General features: G+C 38.9%; 1 protein-coding gene across 1 annotated transcript; it reads right to left on the minus strand.

The window, feature by feature from the left end:
* On the minus strand, positions 1 to 24,166 carry LOC306887275 (doublecortin domain-containing protein 2-like; the record flags this gene model as incomplete). The annotated part of the gene is made up of 9 exons (XM_079444902.1): positions 1 to 510; positions 1,945 to 2,000; positions 14,161 to 14,326; positions 14,415 to 14,469; positions 14,543 to 14,692; positions 15,101 to 15,235; positions 16,565 to 16,641; positions 22,815 to 22,866; positions 23,880 to 24,166. The coding sequence occupies 9 exons, from the start codon at positions 24,164 to 24,166 to the stop codon at positions 1 to 3; spliced, it is 1,488 nt and encodes a 495-aa protein (XP_079301028.1).
* Between the last annotated feature and the right edge of the window lie 185 nt (positions 24,167 to 24,351).

Consider the following 24,351-nt stretch of genomic DNA (forward strand, 5'->3'; position numbering starts at 1 on the left):
CTACTCCTTCAGGTTTTCTCCTTCAGTATTTGCAGACGCGTCCTCACTGGGATCTGGATTCTCCTCCGCCGGCTCTCCCTCGTTCTCTGTGTTCTCCTGGTTTTCCTCTTCTGCTCCCTCCTCTGGTTTCTCTTCTTCATCTCCTCCTTCAGCTTCTTCATCCTTCTCTTCTTCATCTCCTCCTTCAGTTTCTTCATCCTTCTCTTCTTCATCTCCTCCTTCAGCTTCTTCATCCTTCTTCTCTTCGCTGTCATCATGTGCCTCTGGTTCTGATGTTTGTCCCTCATCCTTTATCTCTCCATCCTCTTCATTCTTTTCATCCTCTGGTTTCTTCTCTTGTTCTTCGTCACACGGTGATTCTTCTGGTTTCTTCTCTTGTTCTTCGTCACACGGTGATTCTTCTGGTTTCTTCTCTTGTTCTTCGTCACACGGTGATTCTTCTGTGTTTTGGGCCGCTTCACTTTCTGGTTTGGTTGAGTCGTCTATATCAGGACTGGCCTCCTCCGCCTCCTTAATAAAACAACATCACATATCAGTGTGTGACACCCTGCTGCATATTTTTGTGGATACCGTGATACACTGCCATTCAAAAAAATAAATAAAAGAAGCTGGTCCCACTTTATATTAGGTGGCCTTAACTGCTATGTACGTACATGCTGGTGGTGATGGCGCAGTGGATAAGACACATGCCTTTGGTGTGAGAGACCCGGGTTCGAATCCACTGTGAGACACCAATGTGTCCCTGAGCAAGACACTTAACCCCTAGTTGCTCCAGAGGCGTGCGACCTCTGACATATATAGCAATTGTAAGTCGCTTTGGATAAAAGCGTCAGCTAAATGAATAAATGTAAATGTACATCAAAAAGTAAGTGCAATGTACTTATTGTGTTCATGTTGTATTGCAAAACACTTCTGCTGCTATTGAGGTGGGATACAGGGAAGGTTAGGGACAGGTTTGGTGGTATGGGTGGGTTTAAGGGTGCATAAGTGCATTGTATCAAATGATTCATTTAAATGTAAGTACATAGTTAAGGCCACCTAATATAAAACGGGACCAAAAAGCTTTTATTCAGACGCATTAAATTGAGCAAAAGTGACAGTAAAGACATTAATAATGTCACAAAATATTTCTATTTCAAATAAATGCTTTCTATTCATCTGTGAATCCTGAAAAATAAAATGCATCACTGTTTCCTCAAAAATATTGTGCAGCACAACTGTGTTCAACATTGATAATAATCAGAAATGTTTGTTGAGCAGTAAATCAGTATATTATAATGATTTCTGAAGATCATGTGACACTGAAGACTGGAGTAATGATGCTGAAAATACAGCTGCACATCACAGAAATACATTACAGTTTAACACATATTCACATAGAAAACAGCTATATTATATTGTAATAATATGTCACGGTTTATACAGCATTTTCAATTAAAATAAATTAAATAAATTATTCAAATTAATCCAAATGTTGACCGCCTGTGTGTGTGATTGTGTGTGTGTGTGTGTGTGTGTGATTGTTTGTGTGTGTGTGTGATTGTTTGTGTGTGTGTGATTGTGTGTGTGTGTGTGTGTGTGTGTGATTGTTTGTGTGTGTGTGTGCTTTTGTGACAAATGAGGACATAAATGTGTATAATGACACAGGTATAACAAGGTGAAGGTGACTTTTCAGGGCATTGACCCATGTCCCCAAAACGTGTGTGTGTGTGTGTGTGTGTGTGTGTGTGTGTGTGTGTGTGAGTGTGTGAGTGTGTAAAAGCATATACACTTTTTTAGTGTAGCAGCATCCAAACATCTGACTGCATTGTTTTAGAAACATCCTGAACACAGGTGGCTGATTTCTGAGGAACTCAGTTATGAACTGAATCGCATGTGTGTCGATTGGGTTTCTGACGGTCTAGTAAGAGTATTAGAGATCCTGATGAGGTTGGAGCTCCTCACCTGCTGGACCGGTGAAGATTTGTCATCTTCTTCTACTCTTCTGTCCTCTCCATCATCTGCACAAACACACACCACAGCAAACATGAGACGCCAGCGCCACCCAGGGGTCAGGATTCACATTCACTTACAGATACAACATACTGTTTCCAGTTCTATTAAAGACAGCAAAAGGCCAAACAATAAATCAAGAAATGTATATTTAATAATATGAAGATATATCATCTAAATGGATGAACAATCAATGGTTTTACTGATGAAATCAACAATGATTGATATGATCAACACATAGACTCAAATTCTAATTTCTGATCTAGTAAATGTAGTCTCGGACCTCAAACAAGCATACGTCACACTCTTATTAAAACCTCTCATGAATTAATTACAGAGTCGCTGTTAAAATGACCATTAGCTTTCGACGCTTCTGTGTAATTATTTGAGCGAGATTTACAGTCATACCATTGTACTCGCTAGTAAACAAGAAAATTACACGAGTGTTTTAAATACTTAATGAGTAATAAATCCAAAGATTGCATGTGAAATCAATACACTCTGAATAATTAAACAGCAGAATTAATGCACCTCATATAGTTTCGCTTTCCCCAATAGCGTCTATAAAAATATTGCTGTGCAGATGATAGCGCTTTACCCAGGCATTTAATGCGTTTCAAATGCAAAACTGATTGAAGTTTAGCAGCGGAGATGAGCCGGCGAAGCAATAATGGGCTTCTTTGAATATTTTATGGAAATCGTTCACATTTATTAACTGTAGTCCAAAAGCCCGACTGTAAGCAGGAGCGCTAATGTAACAATAAACAGTTAAATGTGATTGAGAGAAGGGCTCGTCTCATAAAAATGCTAAATCAAATTAAATACAGCATTTTAAAGCCTGCCTTCATTAAAGCGGCGGATGGGAGGGAGACTCCAGTTCAACACAACCGCTGCTAGTTATTCCTCTGCTAATTAAACACTGCTTCTCCTCTCTGCCGAAACAATAACCACAAAGACTAAATACAGTTCACATATAATAATATTAAATATATCTTTGCATCAGGAGAGGTTCAAAAACCCCAAGATTTAAAAAAAAGAAAAAAAGATGAATATTACACTTCCCTAGCTGATTTATTATATTAAGTGTTGGTAACATTTTAGTTTAGGGTCCAATTCTCTCTATTAACTAGTTTCTTATTAACATGCATATTGGCTGTTTATTACTACTTATAAAGCACACATTAATGCCTTATTCTTCATGATCATAGTTTAGATCTATCAGTCCTACCCCAACTTAACTATTATCAAGCAGCTATAGGAGTTTATTCAGGGCAAAAGTCAGAGTTAATAGTTAGTTAATAAGTGAGAATCTATCCCCAAACTAAAGTTGGACCCACATGTTTTCTAAAATGTTATGCTTAGATATGCAAATTATACATTATTTATTTAAACATGCAAATTTGCTGTAACTTTTTAGAACAAAAATCTGAACATTAAACATTCCACGTGTTATTTTAGCATCAAGATACTTTTAGTTTTTTGAAGTTTATACATATATATACTGTGGTGGCCAAAATGATTAGAGCAGTATCTTCAGCAGCTAAACAGATGGTTTGAAGTCAGTTATTTCTATCTTCTGCTGTAGTGTGTCAGTAGGAAATATCAGTTTACATTTCCAAACATTCATTTAGCCATTAATTGTAATAATCCAGTGAGATTTGAGATCTGATCTGATCATCATCAGTCTGTCTGGAATGACATGAAGAAACAGAACAAACTGAGACTAAATCCAGAAGAACTGTGTCTCCAAGACGCTTCAAGAAACCTCCTGCAAAGCTCCTGAGAAACTCAGAGGACAAAAGCTGCTTTAAACACAAAGCATGCTCACAACAAATGTTGATTTAATTTAGTTCATAGAAGTTAATTGATAAAGAAAATCTATTTATGACAGCATCCTCATTTTACAGCATTTTTACACAAGAGCCTAACACTTTTAAAAGTACTGTTACAGGTAGCTTTCTTGAAGCGTCTTGGAGAAACAGTTCTTCTGGATTTAGTCTGTCTCAGTTTGTTCTGAGCTCCAGCCACAAGTCAAGATCTCACACTGGTGTCAAGACATGCGGCTCGGACGAGCTCTCGAACTCCCGCGGGCCGGAGACCAACACGTCCTGCTCTCTACATGCTACTAGATCAGCTATTCATGGATTATTGTAATAAAGACCTCCTAAGGCCTGAAATAGCCTTCTCTCATCTAAATAATGTTACCGAGCAAACGAGGTGAGAGCAAGAGAGCCGTTATGAATTCATTTTCACATCACTGTGCGTGAGCAGCTCCACTTCCATTCTTACATCACGTGACACAACAGATCCGGTGCAAATCAATTACAGCAGACCTGACCAGACCTGAGCCAAACATCAGAATACGCTAATAAAATGTGCAAATGCGATTGGTACGCACGCACCTAGCATCACGAGTGTGAGATGATTTTGCTCTTATGCAAATGAGGATTAAAACGTGCAGCTCCAGAGGCAACCAATCACATTCATAACCTCATCAACACAGAGAGCGTATGAAATATGTATGACAGACACAGATCGATCACACATTTTCACTTTTACACTCTGGGGTTGACTGCACTTGCTTTTTAATTTGTTTTATACATATACAGGTGCTGGTCATAAAATTAGAATATCATGAAAAAGTTGATTTATTTCAGTAATACCATTCAAAAAGTGAAACTTGTATATTAGATTCATTCATTACACACAGACTGATATATTTCAAATGTTTATTTCCTTTAATTTTGATGATTATAACTGACAACTAATGAAAGTCCCAAATTCAGTATCTCAGAAAATTAGAATATTGTGAAAATGTTCAATATTGAAGACACTTGGTGTGTCTTACCAATACTTATCTTCTCAACATTGACTTTATGATTTTGAGATCCATCTTTTCACACTGAGAACTCTTTGTGTGTGTGTGTGTGTGTGTCTGTGTGTGTGTGTGTGTGTAAATCTGGTTATTATTTTGTCTTGTGGAATATATTTGAACATCTGTTCTATGGGGAAAAAAAAGATTCAATTCGAATTAAATCAAATTATTAACATACATATTCATCAAGGTGTGTGTAAACACATGACCTCACCTCAACTATGCAATTAAGGGTTAATATACTGAGCTGCGCTGCTTATCGAAATACGTAGCATTAACAATACATTGGTGACATTACAGGAAAATGCTTAGACTTTTGATTTGAATGAATTCTACTTATTATGCAAAGTGTGTGAGAGACCAGAGCTGTATCTACAGACCAGAGGATCACAGAGACTGGAAGGAAAAGTCATATTCTCTTATATGTAACGTCTAGTTTGATCTGCTTTTGTTCTGATGGCATTAATGCAGTTCATATTACAGTAGCAGTAACAAAAACAGAATACATGCTATTGAATGCATGTGGCGTGATGAGCGTCTGCTCTGCGGTTCATGAGGAAGACTGTCTCTACACCTCCAGCATCTGTTTGTCTTTCATAAGAGAAGGCTTCTGGGAAGCATTACAGAGATGTGCTGATTGGTTCATTCGCTTTGGCAGCGTCACCCTTTCCTAACAGAGCCGGGGGGGGGGGGGGGGGGGGGGTATTAAATCCTGCTGTTTGCTTATAAAAGCAGCTTTTAACACGCTGATAGACATAATAATGAGCACTCATAAACACACGACTGTAACGCTGTCACCTACAACACATGAAGACCAGAGTTCAACCAAACTTCACCACGACTGGCCTCACGGACATGGCATTTACCAGCTTTTCATTTCCAGCAAAACCACAAGGTTACACTATGACTTTATCTACAGTGTCTATGTATCTCTAATCTAATCTTGTCAGTGATCTCTGTACATTACTCTTAGCTCATGTATGTTCTGTCTTCTGGTATTGATGTTTATTTGTTTCTGTTCCTTAAGCATGACTTGTAAAGTGACCTTGGGTGTTGGAAAGGCGCTATATAAATAAAAATTATTATTATTATTATTATGACAAAAAATAAAAATAAATAACAGGAGAAATGATCGCACGGAGCCAGAGAAAACCAACAAAGACAAGATCTCTAAATAGACGAAAGCCTTAAAATGCAACAATGACCATGTCTAATCATTAAAAAAAATACAAAATTAAACATTGTACAAAAACCTGACCGTGTGGCAGCACAATTATATTCCATTATATCCACTACACAATATACTTCTACAGTGCCATTCAAATAAAGCACATAACCTTCAGTCTCTGATTACAGATTAAGAATGCAAACGATGAAAGAAACATATTCATCATGAGGTGTTTTGTTATTTTTCTATTAAGCACAAGGGCAAAGAAACAGATGATCGATGATTTCTGGCTTCTGTGGCAGCATTTCCAGATGTGTTACACTGCGTGCATGTGCATTATTCAGAAGAAAATGTGAGCGATTGTTGTTTAGTCCCAATGTAAAAGATCCCATATCTCTATGATATTCTGGGCTCAATATAGAGAACAAACACACAGCATTTAAAACAGTATATACATGTGATAGTCTTAACATAGAGTGCTAATGCATCTGACTGACAGCACAGCTCTCAAGAAGCAATTCCTTCACCTATAATAGTAACATCAAGCTATTCTGGCTCACAATGGAAGTCATTGCTGGGATTTTTAGTCTTTAATGGCCTTCACACTGTATAATCAGTATGAATCGCTCCGCAATGGGCTTAATTGGGAATATTTTAAGGCACACGGCGCCTTTTGGTGGAAAGCAATTTGCCAGTTCTGACAAAAATAAACCCCCATGCTTTTGGTGGGAGGACTGCATAAAATTGCGCTGATTATCACCCCCTCCTTGTCTAAGTGTGTACAGAAAGCGGGGGCGGGTTAATCGATGCTGGCTTTCATTCGCTGGAGTGTTTTCTTGTGTTCCTGTTGATTTGTCAGAGGCAGAAAGGAGACTCCTATAAGAGCGCTGTTACCAGCGGGCAGCAAACCCACGGAGGCAATCGTCCGAGCTCCGCCCAGCAACTGTTACACAGGCCTCTATCTCGGCCAATCATGTACACCAGCCTCTTTCAGAAGAATTTCAACAGACAGTTCTGAAAAAGTTCCTCCGAAGTATCATATATCCATGGGTCAATCCTAAAGCAAATGCTAACTCAGCCCTAGGCTTAACTGTACACATGAATATTTCACACACTATTTAAAGACAGGTATGTTGTGATTTTTATCTTTCTCAGCTGGGTCCTGTCCGGCATGAGGACCAGATGTGTGTGTGTGTGTGTGTGTGTGTCGGTCAGATAGGAATCTGTCACCTGCTGCTGTGGTGTTATGGTTAAGGGCTCAGGTGGATACATTGATGGTTCGGGACATACCTCAGTTTTGACGTCACGGTTCTGTATGGTTTCGGTACAGCAGGTGGAAAGACTACTAAACACACACACGCACACGCACACGCACACACACGCACACACACACACACACACACACACACACATATATATATATTTCTAATTAAACAATGTTTTACTGAACAAATTGCTCGTTCTTTAAATAAATTCAATTAGAATTAACATTTTCTTTAAATCTATCTAAAAAAATTTAATTAAAATAAAAAATGAAAAAATCTATAAAAATCTACCTCTGCTCTAAACTATAGGGAGCCCTTTTACATTAGATCTACTATAAGGTTACAATTAACAACATACCCCAAACTTAAATTGAATTACTATTTATTTTGAACTATAATATAATCAACACTCCAAAAAAAAAGAAAAATGAATGCAAAGGTGTAAATTGTACTCAAATATAATAATTTAGCCTACTATCAGTCCTCTGTCGTGTATGTCATGTGTTCCCGCCTCTTGTGTCTATATTTGGTTTGTTTCCTGTCTTGTTTAATGTGATTATTAGTTAATTCTGTCCAGCTGTGTTTGTCTCATTATCTATGATTATCCTGTGTATTTATAGTCCTGCCTGTTCAGTTTGATTTCGTCTGGTCTACTCGTTACTCCCCGGTGTTTCTGTCTGTGTCAGCCTTGCCTTGTCTTGCCCTGCCTTGTTTGGATTTATTAAAGGCTGTTACTTGAGTTTACTCCTCGTCTGTGTGTTCCTAGTTCCTCCTTGTGTGTGCACCGTGACACCTACACAGTAGCTGTCATAACTTTTTCCATAAAAGATTTCTTTAAATATAGCCTACATTAAATAATTAAGGCATCGCTAACAGGAAAAGTAAAATATAATGAGTAGCTATATATATGCTTTTCTCTAGACTTCATTTCTCTGGTGAACGAGCTGTGGACAATTAGGACTTGCCTGGTAAATGAAATTCTACGTGACATTTTGTTTACAAGCCGTTTTAATCACATCTTTCTGCAAGTGAAACACTGAGCGATTACATGAGATGTTCATTCATGTTTACTTCATGTTAAAACTTAAAGACAAAGGGATGATCGCGCTCTGCGCCACCTATTTTACTAAACTAAACAATTTTATTAAAGGTTGCAATGTAATTACTTTTTTCTTTTAAATACCTACTCAGAGAATATGTGGTTTCAGACACAACCACTGATTCATACAGGAATGAAACAAGTGCCTGTCCTCATGCATGAGCCATTGAATTATTCACTCAACCAATTCATTCAAAAATTCAGATGCATTTAGGAATGATATAAGTGCTTCAATTATTTAGACAGTTTTTCTTAAAATCCAGATGGGACTGATAAATTGCATCTACATGTATTTGTATGACAAAAATATAATTCATTTTATGGCTGAAGTATTGAAAGCTAACAGGTTTTGGCAAACACTCTACCTAGTTTCAGCTGGTCAGATAGTCCTGCTCAGATAGTTTCAATGGTTTAGTTATTGATGGCTCTGAATATCAAGGTAGGATAGGACTAAAATATTTTAACATTTAAAAAATAATAATAATAATAATAATTAATTGTACATCTCAGCAGCTGCACATTCATACTGTAAAAGCCTTTATGTTTTTTTACGTTTAGAAATGGCCTATATAGTATTACTGAGAAATGCTATTTTATTCACATAAAAAACAGTTTATTTTCCAGTGACTATCACATTGGTATAGGACACAGAAAACAAAATAATGCACAGAATGAGGAAAAGACAGCGTCACAAGAAAATGACATTTCAACATTTAAAGAAGGATCTGGCTCCCTCTTCCAAATCCTCTTTTATTCTCGTCTCTTGCCTCTGGTTCAGATATTACATTACTGCCATCACTGCAGGCCATGATCTAATTAGAAGCGAGCAAGACTTTAGCACTTCTCGCATCTCAGTCTGTTCGGAGGTTCTGAAAGACCTCAGACACACACACACACACACACACACACACACACACACACACACACACACACTCACATATGGTCTGATCAGTGAAGTGAGGCACAGAGAGAGGCACCTTAATGGCCTATTTCAGCATTATTACAGTATTGCGGATGGATTGTCACCAGGAGCCCAGAGATACTGAAGTGTGAAAGCCATCAGCGTCTCTCGTATGTCTCCACACTCCTCTGATCCTCCATGTCATTACTGGAGTGGGACGGAGCCACAGCAATTTCCCCTTGATTCCTCCTTCCCTCTCTCAAACACATCCACACGTCCTCAGTCTCCTCCACCAGCCTCTCTGACTTCATTATGCCATGTGATTGGAGAATTTGCCCTACATTCACTTAACACTTGTGCCATCTGTTAGACTCCCTCGTTAATGGTGTCAGATTCTCGGCAAATCATTGATATTCAAATGTATGCACATAGTGTTATATTCCAGCACGCCGTTTCCTGCCTTCTAATGGACGGTGTATTTATCAAAAAGGGATATTCATCAGCGCAAGAGCGACTAAATGTTTTGCCTGCATCGAGAGTGGCGCTAAGCTTTACTAAAACGTCTTTATGATTCATTGACATTTTAAATGCATGTGTAAAAATCATTTTATTAATAATTATTGTTTTCAACTAAATAAGGTTCACTCAGTAATTCAGTTCATGCTTTCTCTGTGAATTGAACCATGACGTTGCTCGTGCCATGCTTAGTATAAACACAAGACTGCCATATTGACAAGTGCAACATACACAAAATAACTGAGTACACCTTTAAATAGGGTGCATTTTAATTTGATTTTAATTTTCCATTTTATGTCCACCGTAACAAAAGCAGCTTGTGATGCGTCTGATCTCTTGCCTTTTAATTTAAATCGTCTTCTGTTTCTAATCAAATATACAGAGATTTTTTAACTACACTGACATTATGTTTAAAATTATTTAACTTTTCTAATAATAATAACCCGTGTGATCCCACACAATTCTGACACCGATGGATTTTTGCTGGTCATTTCAACACTTACTTTAAACTAGACCCAGTATTTCAGCACAGATCTGTATGTTCACTGTCTAATGTCTAATAACAGACTACTACAAATCCTGAACCCTGAAACTCAATTATTAGCAGCCGAAATGAGAAAAACACTGCTCTACACACCTGAACACAAGCAGTGCTATAATACAGGACTAGTCATGTTGAACATTACGTCACAGAGCACTAAACAGGCAACTAAACTCCATGCTTCTGTAACCCTATATGCTGCATGAAGGAATCAAACACAGCCTTGTGTGACATTGGAAACTTCATTAATTTACAATTTGATATGGTTAAACTGACTCACTATTACCATTTGGTAATTGGTTTGATTCGCTCATACTCAGATCACCACCTGAAATAACCTTGGTGAATATGTTCCTGGAAATCAGAGGCATTACAGGCTTCATTCATCAGATAAAAACAACAAGTGTCTGTGTAAAATCATTCTTATGCTAAAACTCAACAGATGTTAGTAGGCTTTCACATATAAAACATGTTCCGCTCAGTGAAGACTACTACTTCCGGTGATTTTAGAGAAGAAAAAAATACCCACTGACTTTCAAAGCTGCTACATAGTAACATCTTTCTACTTTGATGATCTTGATAGAAAAGTAGTGGAGTGAAAACTACGATATTTGTCTTTCAAATGTAGTGAAGTTAAAGTCATAAGATTCCAGAAAAAATAATACTCAAGTACAGATAGTCAAAGAGTGTACTCAAGTACAGATAGTCAAAGAGTGTATTCAAGTACAGATAGTCAAAGAGTGTACTCAAGTACAGATAGTCAAAGAGTGTACTCAAGTACAGTGCTCAAGTAAATGTACTTTGTTACTGTCCACCTCTGCTGAATATTACGGTAGGACAGGACTGGATCAGTGCTTCCCAAACCTGTCCTGGAGGACCCCCTGCCCTGCACATTTTGTATGACCCCCTAATCAGACACACCCAATATAAGGGAGACATACAAAAGGTGCAGGGCAGGGGGTCCTCCAGGACAGGTTTGGGAAGCACTGGACTAGAATATTTTACCATTAAAAAAAAATCTGACTTCATTTATTATGTGACTCAGGAGCTGCACATTTATACTCTAAAAGTCTTCAGGTTTTAGAAGTGGCTTGGGAGTAACATAATCAGATTACTTTTTTCAAGTAACTATTAAAGTAATGCATTACTTTTAAATTCACAATGAAATATCTGAGTTAATTTTTCAAATAAGTAATGCAAGTCACTTTGTTTTCCCATTTACTGACTGACAGCTCTCCTGTCTGCAGGTTGAGAGAAATCAGGAGTGAATGCAGGGACACTTCCTTCAGTCTGAGGCTTATTCATTTCACTTTTGGTGTGAAAGGGCCTTTACAGTCAAAAATGATAACTTTGGGTTTTTTTTGTTATTAAAAAACAAATAAGCCTTGCCCAGCACATGTGACAAAAAGTAACACAAAATGCAATGCATTACTTTCTATAAAAAGTAACACAATTGGTAACTTTTTTGTGGAATAACCCCATATTGTAATGCATCACTTTTAAAATTAACTTTCCCCAACACTGCATATAAGATATGATATTACAACAGATTACATAAGAATGGTCTCACATAGAAACACGTTCTGCTCGGCTTAAGAAATGGAAGCATGAAGAAGAGAAGAGATGTACTTTTGTTGACTTAATCACCATGGAGATTTAATAGGCTCGTATTGGGCCACCTGGGTACCAGCAGGACCTCGAGTGCTAATGAGGGAGAGACGCTTCTGCACACACACACACACACACACACACACAGCTCTCACGGACGCTCCTGCTCCAGATCAAACGCTGCTCATTATGCGACACCCTTCACTGCCAAACCTCTTATTCCTGATCTTTATTTTTCACCACATCAATTTAAGTACGAATCAAATTTCTTTCAGAATCTGGAGCGTGACTAATAGCGTTTGCGAGGCTCTCTTTGCACTGAAATGTCATCACTTGGTGAGATGTTGTGGAAAGAGACACGTGCAGTGGAGCGTGGCGCTGATCGCACACCTCCGGCAGCAATCTGAGGAAACATGATGATGATGATGATGATGATGATGGTGGTGAGGAGCATGATGTAATCCCTCTCACGCCACAGCAAGTGTGTGAGCAGCACATGCACAGAGCAGCAGGGCCATCTCATGGTCACACAGAGAAGTGCCTTACATAAGGTTCAGAGGATTACATCACCGTTATATCAGACAATAGTGGCTGCTGAGAATCTGATGTGTGGATACAGACACAGACTCATCACCAACGTTGGCAAAAACGCTCACAGATGATGCAGCTTTAGATTTTTACAGTGTTGTATTATTGAACCTATTTATTTCAATTCGCATTGGTGACGAGACTGTGACTAAAGATACAGTTTTTTGTGCATTCTTTCTAAAAGTCTTATGTTTATAAGGTTGAGGTCAGCAATATTTCTTTGGTTGTTAGCACTTTGGATCAACTAAGGTTGTGTTAAACTTGTGGTCTATAAATGAAATTTGCCTTGCCTAAAATGAACTAGCGATAAAAAAGACACTTATTAATCTTAACGTTAATCCCAACATTGACTAACACATTCTAATTAAAACGTGTTGCTAGAAGCGGGATTTGATCTCGGGTCTCTGGTGCAAGAGTCTTAGTTTCCATCACCGAGCCACAGAAGGGAGTTGAACTCAGAAGTCAGACGCTTTCTTAATAACTCAGAAGAGTATATAAACAAAAACAGCAACAGGGATGCAAAAATCCTTTTCCTTAACGAAAGCCACAAGACAGACAAATATTCAGTCCGACAAAAGATCCAAAAGGAGAAAAATAATCTCCAAAACAAAAACTCAGGAAAAAGACACACAAAAAAACGCAATAATAAACACAGGAAAACAATCCAAAAAGACTTCCAAAGTTTAGCACTTAGAGTTAGCGCAAACTTACTGAAGTAACTGGCTAGGAGCAACAATAACCAAAGAAACACAGGAAGAGATCCCCTTAAATACACAGCCCAGGACGAGGCCCATGTGAAAACAATGGCACTGATTACAAGAGCCACAGGTTTGACATGAGAGTACCACAGGGACCTCTAGAGGCCGGCATGCAACATTACTAAACAAAAACTGACACATGTATGTTAATATTAGTTAATGCACTGTAAACTTACATTTAACACAGGTTAATAAATGCTGTAAAAATATTGCTATTTTTATGTTAATGTTTACAGAATAAAATGTTGCCATTTTTGTTATGTTAGCACCAAAGAAATTAATAAATTTATTCATCAGTGATGCATTAAATGGATCAAAAGTAAATACATTTATAATGTTATAAAATATTTCTGATAAATTTGTTTCTGATCTTTCAAATAAATGCTGTTCTTTTGAACTTTCTATTCATCTGTGAATCCTGAAAAATAAAATGTATCACAGTTTCCACAAAAATATTGTGCAGCACAACTGTGTTCAACATTGATAATAATCAGAAATGTTTGTTGAGCAGTAAATCAGTATATTATTATGATTTCTGAAGATCATGTGACACTGAAGACTGGAGTAATGATGCTGAAAATACAGATTTGATCACAGAAATAAATTACAGTTTAACACATATTCACATAGAAAACAGCTGTAATAATATTTCACAATTTTTACTGTGTTTGATCAAATAAATGCAGCCATGGTGAGCAGAAGATATGGCTTTCAGAAACGTTAAAACAATCTGATTGACCTCAAACCTTTGAACCGTTTATGCTCTAGTTCTACATACTGTGCTGCTGTTTCTGCCAGGCCAATGTTTCATATAAATGTCTTGTCTCAGATGTTGTGCTGATGTCTTACCGTTGTCCGGAGTCTCCTGTGAAGCCGTGAGTTCGCTCCTCTTCTTGCGTATGTTCATGAGTTTGGCCTGTGAGATCTCTCTGACTATAGAGGACAGCTGCTCTTTAGAGCTCTGCGCCGGAGGACCGCTCTTCTCCTGTCCACACTCAGACTTGCTCAGGTGATGGTTCCCCACCTCACAACGCCAATATTCAATGATTAAACACTTGAAAACCCAATGCAAACATTTGTTATTATAATGTGTTTGTACTCACATCTCCATTCTGTCTTGTGTATTTGTATATCGGCGGTAGCGATGCAGCTTTAGACCTGAAACCACATTCGGTCACATTCTGTTTGGAAACATCCTCCATCTTTAGTGTAAATGCTGTCTTTCTCTTACCCGTTCACTCTCTTCATGCCGAGGGGCTTATTGAACAGCAGGTCACTGTATGGAAGCTTTTTGAATTTGTCTCTGCCAACAGCGACATAAAACTGTCCGTTTTCCAACTCCTTTCCATCCATAATGAGAGTCCCTTCAAAGGTGTACAGGCTGTAAGAGAAGATGTCAAAGGCATTAATTAGGTAAGTACAGCTCAGAAATGCTTCCTTTTCCCTAATGAGAAAAGGCCACTTAGCATCCAAATGACTTTTCATGAGCATTTCAGACTTTTACAGTGTGTCCTGGAGAACCACAATAATGAAAGTAAATCAAAATGATATATTTGTAAAAAATGACTGTTCTCGAGGCAGTCTCTCTAAAAAACTATACTGTTATAGGTGCACACATCACCTGCAGACATTAAGAGTTACACTCTGAGTTTAATGAGCAACTACCGGCATACAAAGACTTTTTTTTTCTGGATTTTAAAAAATGCTTTGAGCACAAATATGAACTCATTTCACTTCAATGTAATTGTCATTATGCAAATAACTTAATTAATTTCTTGTGCTTGCTTACCTCCGGACACCCCCGACGATTCGCAGGCCCATTTTCTCTGTGACCATCTCCAGAATCCGCTCAAACTGGCCAATCACACGGCTGGGAATCAGCAACCTCACCGCTGGGTTCAGGACGTCTCCATTTGCCACAAAACTGACACACACACACACACACACACACACACACACCCACACACACACACCTTGTTGGCAAATCAAATCTTCAAATCTTATATCACATTGGAAAGACATTTATTTTCCATAAAAATAAAGGAAATAATCAAAAAGTTGAAAATAAGTATCGGGTAGGGTTAGGGTAGGTGTATGGAGGGCTTTATTGTACCAATACAGGTGGCATGCACTTAATAATTTGAATTAACATTATAATTTACACTCAATATGGTATTATTGAGTACTGTTTTAAAATGTACTACAATACTATATATTGTAGTATTGTAGTACTATAAAATTCTGCTATTTTAACATAGCGTAAATAGACTCTATAGCTGTTTACACTTAATGTTAGATGAGCGTCCTGCTGAAACATAGGTGATGTTTTTGTGCTAACATTTTAAAAGCATAATTAAAGACCAGAAAACTTTAAACAAACATTCTATTAACAGTGCAAAAAAATAAAAATTGTTCATGATTGTGAAAGAACCTTGTCAGAATGTTAACCAAAATTGTGAGAACATTCCTTATAAACTTGAATTATACAAAGAAACAAAACGAATGAATGAATACGGTACATCTGTGCATAAATACAGAAACAGTGCTGCATGGTGCATTAACTTCTTAAAGTATACCTCAAGTCAAAATTGAAATACCATCAATAATTACTCCCAAGCATCCAAATGATTTGTCAAAGTCTATTTCGAGCACACAACGAGTATAAACCACAAGAAGAAAACGTGTAGGATGCTAGTGTTGGATAATGATATATAGTTTCTTAGTTTTAATTGGTCTTCATTTGCATTAACTGAGGTCTTTTAGTCTGGGTTGTTTTCAGTTATTGTATGAACAAATATGTATTTGTAGGGTGCCTACCATGCAACAATCACAAGCTTTGTCACTTTGGGTATAAAACAAAATCTGAGCATTCCAAATCTATTTTCTCTCAAAATACAAACAATAAATGTGGTTTTGACACTTTTTGATGTGGCATTTATAAGTCACAAACTTTCCAGTTTTTGTTTTTTGTATTGTTTTGTTAATTTTAGTTTTTTGTTTTCTCTCTTTTGAAGCCTGACCGCTGTGGTCACTGTGAGCGATCGCTGTGCAAAAAAGCAACAAGATTCCTCAAAAAATTTACAGAAAAAAGCATAATGGATTTGAAACTACAGGAGGAAGCATAAACAGCGGCAGAATTTTCATGTTTTGAATGAACTAACAAGCTTCTTAGTATCCCACAGAGATATTTGATTAAGTCTCATTGTGAAGAAGAAGGTCAGGATTATAAAATAAAGCAATAAACAGTACTCACAATATTGCACAGGGTTCTTTGATGGGCTTCAGGAATCTGGCAGATACAATCACACGACTCTGAGGAACAGGTTTCAGCTGCACACAGGAAAAATAAGGGGTGAGGATCGGCAGAGGATAAAATCTAGCAAAAACATAAACATAAAAACATTAACATAAATGTGTAGCACACAATACATTAACAGTTTTAATCTGCTCATGATAATCTGAATCCACCTTTATAATTATACAATGGGGGGGTAAATATTATTTGATCCCTGCTGATTTTGTACGTTTGCCCACTGACAAAGAAATGATCAGTCTATGATTTTAATGGTAGGTTTATTTGAACAGTGAGAGACAGACAAACAACAACAAAAAAATACAGAAAAACGCATTTCAAAAAAGTTATAAATTGATTTGCATTTTAATGATTCAAATAAGTATTTGATCCCCTATAAATCAGCAAGCTTTCTGGCTCCCAGGTGTGTTTTATACAGGTAAGGAGCAGAGATTAGGAGCTCTCTCTTAAAGGGAGTCTCAGTTTGTTACCTGAATAAAAGACATCTGTCCACAGAACCAATCAATCAATCAGATTCCAAACTCTCCACCATGACCAAGACCAAAGAGATGTCCAAGGATGTCAGGGACAAGATTGTAGAGCCACACAAGGCTGGAATAGGCTACAAAGACCATCAACTCCAGCTCTTTGGCATCAACTCAACTCGCCGTGTTTGGAGGAGGAGGAATGCTGCCTATGACCCCAAGAACACCGTCTCCACCGTCAAACATGGAGGTGGAAAGATTATGCATTGGGGATGTTTTTCTGCTAAGAGGACAGGACAACTTCACCGCATCAAAGGGACGATGGATGGGGCCGTGTACCATCAGGGCCAGGGCATTGAAGCCAGCCAGGGCATTGAAAATGGGTCGTGGATGGGTATTCCAGCATGACAATTACCCAAAACACACGGCCAAGGCAACAAAGGAGTGGCTCAAGAAGAAGCACATTAAGGACCTGGAGTGGCCTAGCCAGTCTCCAGACCTTAATCCCATAGAAGATCTGTGGAGGGAGCTGAAGGTTCGAGTTGCCAAACGTCAGCCTCGAAACCTTAATGACTTGGAGAGGATCTGCAAAGAAGAGTGGGACAAAATCCCTCCTGAGATGTGTGCAGACCTGGTGACCAACGTCACGAAACGTCTGACCTCTGTGATTGCCTACAAGGGTTTTGCCACCAAGTAATAAGTCTGATCATTTCTTTGTCAGTGGGCAAACGTACAAAATCAGCAGTGGAGCAAATATTTTTACCCCCCACTTTATATTATGATATATTATAATATATTTATGATATATACTGTGCACTTTCAAGTGTTTTTTTTTTTTTTAACACACTTAAGTACATTATAAAAGATTGCTCTTTGTATTAATGTCAAACTAAAAGTTTTTCTAGTACATTTTAAATCATTGTTTATTTTGTTTTTTCTTATATAATCTTAAACAACTTTTCTTAAAGAAGTACACATATTTTGATATGTTGACTAACATACTAAAGCACATGTAAAGTACTTGATGATTTTAATTGTAACTGCAGTGTGTTTTCAGTATTATGTTTATGGTTAATATATTTTAAATGCACTAAACTGCAACTTTGTTTTGTAAATGTGTAATTACAAATACATTTAAATACATGATAGAGATGTTTCAATGCATCCTAGCTCCACAACCGCTCTCCAATTCCAAATGCAAGTATGCTAAATAATTTATTAATTCTGAAAACACAATAAATAAGTGATTTTTAAGCTTTGATTTGAAAATAGAGAGAGATGACATAGTTTGGATCGATACTGGTAGGCTTTTCCATTGTTTAGGGCCTGCTATCGCAAAAGTTCAGTCCCCTCTATGTTTTATCTTAGACCTGTGGACAGAAAGTAATCCTAGATCCCCAGACCTAAGTGACCTATATGGATTTTGAGAATGTAGAATGACAGAAAGATAACCTGCTGTTAGGCCATTTGATGATTTAAAAACTAAAATTTTTAATTCAATTCTCAATTTAACCGGCAGCTAGCCCAAAGAAGTTAAAAATGGGTGTAATGTGATCAAATGTTTGATTACCGGTTAACAGACTAGCTGCAGCATTCTGAACCATTGCTAGCTCTGTCAGTTCATGAATGTTTACTACTAGCTGCTTCCTAGCCTGGCCATTAATCCCAAGAAATCCAAGGGTCCTCCAAAGCAGCTGCCCTGCGAAACCCCTGCAGCCATCCTACACCAGCAGATTACAAGTCTTCCATCCTTCCTGTAGGCACTCGAGAATCAACTCCTAATATTTCATAAGCTTACACTCAATGTGCTTCTTCTATCCTTTCTTATCAGGGTACTGTCAACTCAATAAGTACCACCTGCTTGGTAACCTTCGACCAGACCACAATATCAGGTCTGAGACTCATCTGGGTTATTTCCTCTGGGAATCTGAGCTGCTTCCTAAGGTCTGCCCACATCTCCCAGTCGTTTGCCGTAGACAGTACTCCTTTACTCTTTATTTCTGTTGCTGTGCTTTCCCCAGACTTAAGGAACTGAATTAAACTAGGTCCCTTACAAAGTTGTATTAGCTTCTTTCATGCCTGCTTCACCCCGGCAGCCATCTGAGTTCAAATTTGATCATGTCACCACCAAAATTTCCCATCCACCAAACTTGACCTGCATGAGGAGAGGACACACTGACGGTTAGCTGGCTTTCCACAGAGTGCGCATCTGGTGGTCTCTACCTACCATCATGTATGGATGTTTGATGGAGTAGGTAGAACATCATATATGGAACACAACAAAAACTTAATCAGGTAGTCACCCATGCTCCAGATGTCCTGTCAGGTCAGAAACCTCTCTCATACACTTTCCCACCTCAATTAGCTGTGCTGTGTATTCATGGCTGCCTTGACCTTCGTTCCCTTTCACCCTCACATCTTTCCTCTGTAGTGTCCTCCTCTCTTCCCTTACTTACCCATTTCTCATCTCTGGATGTGAACGCAGCCACTGACACTTTGTGCTCCGCTTTAACTTCTTGTCTAGACAAAATATCTCTTCTCTCCTCCAGGCCAGCATGTGATGCCCCTTCTATCCTGTGGGCTGTCTTGTTCCTGTTTGTTTAGCCCAGGAGGGCTCCTGATACCCCCTAGCTGCCCCATGGAAATGTTTTTTGGGGTGTGTGTCCTGAGAGCGCCCACCACCCGCGGGACGCGCCTTGCTGGAGAGGGGAGCTATGTCAGTCCTTTTTTCATGTGTGTCATGTATTCCTGCCTCATGTTTCCTTATTTGGTTTGTTTCCTGTTTCTTTGTTTAATGTGATTATTAGTTAATTCTGTTCCAGCTGTGGTTTAGTCATTAACCTGTGTATTTAAGTTCCTGCCTGTTCAGTTTCGTGTCGTCTGGTCTACTCGTTACTCGTTGTTCCTGTCTGTGTTTACCTTGCCTTGTCCTGCCCTGCCTTGTTTGGAGTCATTAAAGACTGTATTTTGAGTTTACATGCTCGTCTCATGATCCTGTATCATCCTTGCTGGGGATGTGGGGAACTGTGCCACAAATAAATAAATGTATGGGAAACACATCCCACAGCACAACAACCTGAGCCAAACTTCATTACTCATTACTGCTTTAACTGTGTTTGTAGCCGGCGCCACTAACCAGACCGATAAACAAACACAGACCGGAAGTTCTTCAGGCCATGCGCGCGCACCCGATGAAACAGTCTATAAACAAAAAGTGTATATTTTTAACACAGTTCATTGATGGAGCTGATGAGCTGGTGAGAGAGAGAGATGCAGAGCAAAGCGTGTGCAGAGCAGGGGATGTGAGGAACAGGATTAAGAACCGCTGTTTTAGAACATTGATTTTGAAAGTTGTGAATCCATTAGAATCGTTAGAAGACAGAATTCATATATGAATAGATTTTTTTGTGCACCACTATTTTTGACGGCATGGCAGTAACTCTTCCTCTTCTCTACAGCAGTGCAACATGGCCCCACCCCTATGCTGCATGGTCATGCTGGGTGGGGTTTATCTGGGTTTGTGACGTCACAAAGCCAGGAAGTAACTCATTGTAGTCCCTATACAAGCCGTTTTTGTAGGCATTAGCTGCCATAATTTTAAATGACGATTTCTTCGTTTACATTGAACTTTCAGCATCGTAACTTTGCAGGTATTGTTTTTGCTCAAACAGCAACATTACACACTAACGAACATTAAAAAGTGAAATAACAATCAACCATTCAGTTCCTTGAGTCTGGGGAAAGCACAACAACAGAAATAAAGAGTAAAGGAGTATTGTCTACGGCAAACGACTGGGAGATGCTGGCAGACCTTAGGAAGAGGAAATAACCCAGACGAGTCTCAGACCTGATATTGTCCTCTGGTCGAAGGTTACTGAGCAGGTGCTACTTATTGGGTTGACAGTACCCTGGGAAGAGAGGATAGGATAAGCACATGAGTGTAAGCTTAAGAAATATCAGGAGTTGATTCTCGAGTGCCTACAGGAAGGATGCAAGGCTTGTAATCTGCTGGTGTAGGATGGCTGCAAGGGTTTTGCAGGGCAGCTGCTTTGGAGGACCCTTGGACTTCTTGGGATCGATGACCAGGCTAGGAAGCGGCTGGTGGCAAACAAAACCAAACAGACAGAGCTAGCATCCTGGTGGGTATTGATAAAATGGAATGAGCAGTAGCAGAACCAACATACTTGAATTTGGATGTGGAAAGAGGGGGTGAAACTAGGATTCGGGGGCATAAATGGCTAAAACATCAAGGAAGGGCCCTAAACTCAAGCAAGTTGGAGGAAGATGTCTTGACACAGCTAGCACAGATGGTACAATACTTTGTATATTTAACCATATTTCAAAGACAATAGAAGCAATTATGAAATTACATATATAGATGTACTGAAGTCCTATCTAACTGGATAAAAAACAGTCTAAAGTTCAGCAAATAGCAATTAATATAAATGTAATCTATAATACATGTTCATTTAATTCCAAATGACATTTACAAAATCATTACATTCAGTCCAGAACAGTTTTTTTATTAGAATTTTTTTTTACTACAATTAATAAATGTCTTTTCAACAAATCAATAAATATGAAACAGCATTCCAGCCAGCAGAAAACATGCCTCGAGATGTGAAACGTGAGCTCCGCTCTGTCGCTCTCAGGGTCAGACGTGAGTTCGATTAACCAGTGTGTTTAAGCGAGTGCACTGCTCAGTTCAGCCCAAACACAGACACACAGCTGCTCTCATCTAGTGTTTCGGTGTCTCTCGGGCCCCTGCCGTATCCCCTGGTAACCCCGCGGGACGCCTGTGTGAAGAGCGGAGGGACAGTGCGTCTTTGGGATGCTGCCAAACCAAAGCAGCCGCTCTAATTGAGACAATCAGGAGCCAGTAGGAACAAAGTGTGGCCCTCGTCGTAAATATAATTACCTGTTCAATCTTGCCTAATGATGATTAAGAGATTGTTTCACCAATTACCACAGCAACAGCCCTTTAGCTCAGCGCAATAATAAAGTGGGATCTGACCAGGTGTGACGATACTCACTTTCTTTGCCTAAGAGAGTTCATAAAATTTTAAGACTGTCGTAAATAAGTCCATGTGCTGGTTTTCTTTCTTTTCATTCCTCTCTGCTTTAACTAGTCTTGAGTTCTGCGGGAGTATATGAAGTGTTATTCAGATGGTCTCCGGAGGCTTTGTTTGCACTCTGGGTCAGAGCCATTGACTTAAATATGCATCCAAGGAGGTGGATAATAATTCACAGGTTAATAATTAATTGCCAAAGGAGCCAACAACAAAGTGATTCTTTCCAGACGACAACGCAGACGGTGTGTCTAAACATGACACCTCGCTCAGGTAGTCTTTCTTGAACTTTCAAGCAGGTGTGATATGCTGAACTAGCACACTAATGCTCCAGGATTCCTTTAAATATATAACTTGTGTACTGAAAAACATGCTCTTAAAACACTGGCTTTGCTTGCCAGTGTCTAAACCTCCTGTGGTCGAGTGTCAGCCTTCAGTGCACTGGTTCAGAGCCCTGAGGGACGTGTGGATGAACACATGCACCCGACCGACTCCATTAACCTCCAAACTAGTGCAGTGATTGACTGCTTCACTCAGTGTATGTGATGTTCTTAGTTAATGTGATTAACAGTGTTTTATATAAGAGTTGAGCTTGCATTAGTTATACTGTATACACACATAGACAGATTTTAGACATTAATAAATATTTGTTCTTACCACTCCATTGGCCTGAAGCATTTTTTTCTTCCTGGTTCCTATCTGTAAATAACTAGAAAGTAAGCTGAATTACTTTTTTTTTTCTTTTTACAATGCAGAATTTGTGAAGATCTATGTGAAGTGGCCATAAAACAGTGACAGTCCTAGTCAAACGTTTCACTAAATTTAGTTAAAATTTGTGTTTGATCTAAAAGTTCACGCTTAAAGCAAGAGTTCAACAAAAAATTTAAATGTCTTGGAAAAAGTCCTCATTTTCAGGCCATCCAAGATTAGGATGAGATCCTCTGCAGTGAATGGGTGCCGTCAGAATGAGAGTCCAAACAGCTGATAAACACATCACAATAATCCACACCACTCCAGTCCATCAGTTAACATCTGGAGAAGACAAAAGCTGAAACTAATCCAGCATCAAGACGCTTTTAACTAAATTAATCCATAATAACGCTTCCTCCAGTGAAAAAGTCCATCTCCTGTTGTCTCTCACATCAAAATCCAGCCACATATTTGTTTAGAGCTGTTTTGGCTTGTAAACGCTGCTTAATCTGTGCAGATTTCTCTCCTGAATCAGACCTGACCACTTTTTCTCTGAAGGAAGCGTTATTATGGATTTATGGATTTATGGTATTTTAGACAGAAGCAACAGTTTGAAGTTTGGATTTGTTTCAGCTTTTATCTTCTCCAGATGTTAACTGATGGACTGGAGTGGTGTGGATTATTGTGATGTTTTTATCAGCTGTTTGGACTCTCATTCTGACGGCACCCATTCACTGCAGAGCATCCATTGCTGAGACACTGATGCAGAGACACATTTCAACAAACCTGATGAAGAAACAAACTCATCTACATCTTGGATGGCCTGTAGATGAGGACATTTTTTTAATCAAATTTTCATTTTTGGGTGAACTATTTACTATCTACTATTTTATATAGATAGATAGATAGATAGATAGATAGATAGATAGATAGATAGATAGATAGATAGATAGATAGATAGATAGATAGATGGATAGATGGATAGATAGATGGATGGATGGATGGATGGATGGATGGATGGAGGTGTCTTACTCTATCTTCTTGAACCTCTCTCGTCCAGCAGCCACATACTGCTCTCCGCTCCGCAGGTGCTCCAGAGACGGGACCCGGTGTCCGGCTTTGGGCGTGTAGATGTTGCGCACCGCGCCGAACGGAGCCCTCACGCCGCCAGTCACCTCCCGCAGAAGCGTGTCGAATGTCGAAACCCGCTTGGAGTTAATCACCAAACGCCTGGGCTCGTAATACGGATCCCCATTGCGATAGAAGTAGATATTTTTCACTTCAGGTTGAGACAGAAAGTTTGGCTTCTCCGCACTCATGGCCGGGAGAGGTGAAGTTAGAGATGGAGAGTCAGAGCGCAGCGCGGCTATATCTCCAGAGCAGAGCAGCGCATGTGATCCTCATGCTCCAAACGACACAGATACAGGTTCGATTAACAAATCAACATGATTTTAAACCAAACAAAAGTGGAAACGGTGGATTTTGCGCAAATAAAACGTTGCAG

The sequence above is a fragment of the Barbus barbus genome, assembly GCF_936440315.1.
Source record: "Barbus barbus genome assembly, chromosome: 21".
Classification (NCBI taxonomy): domain Eukaryota; kingdom Metazoa; phylum Chordata; class Actinopteri; order Cypriniformes; family Cyprinidae; genus Barbus; species Barbus barbus.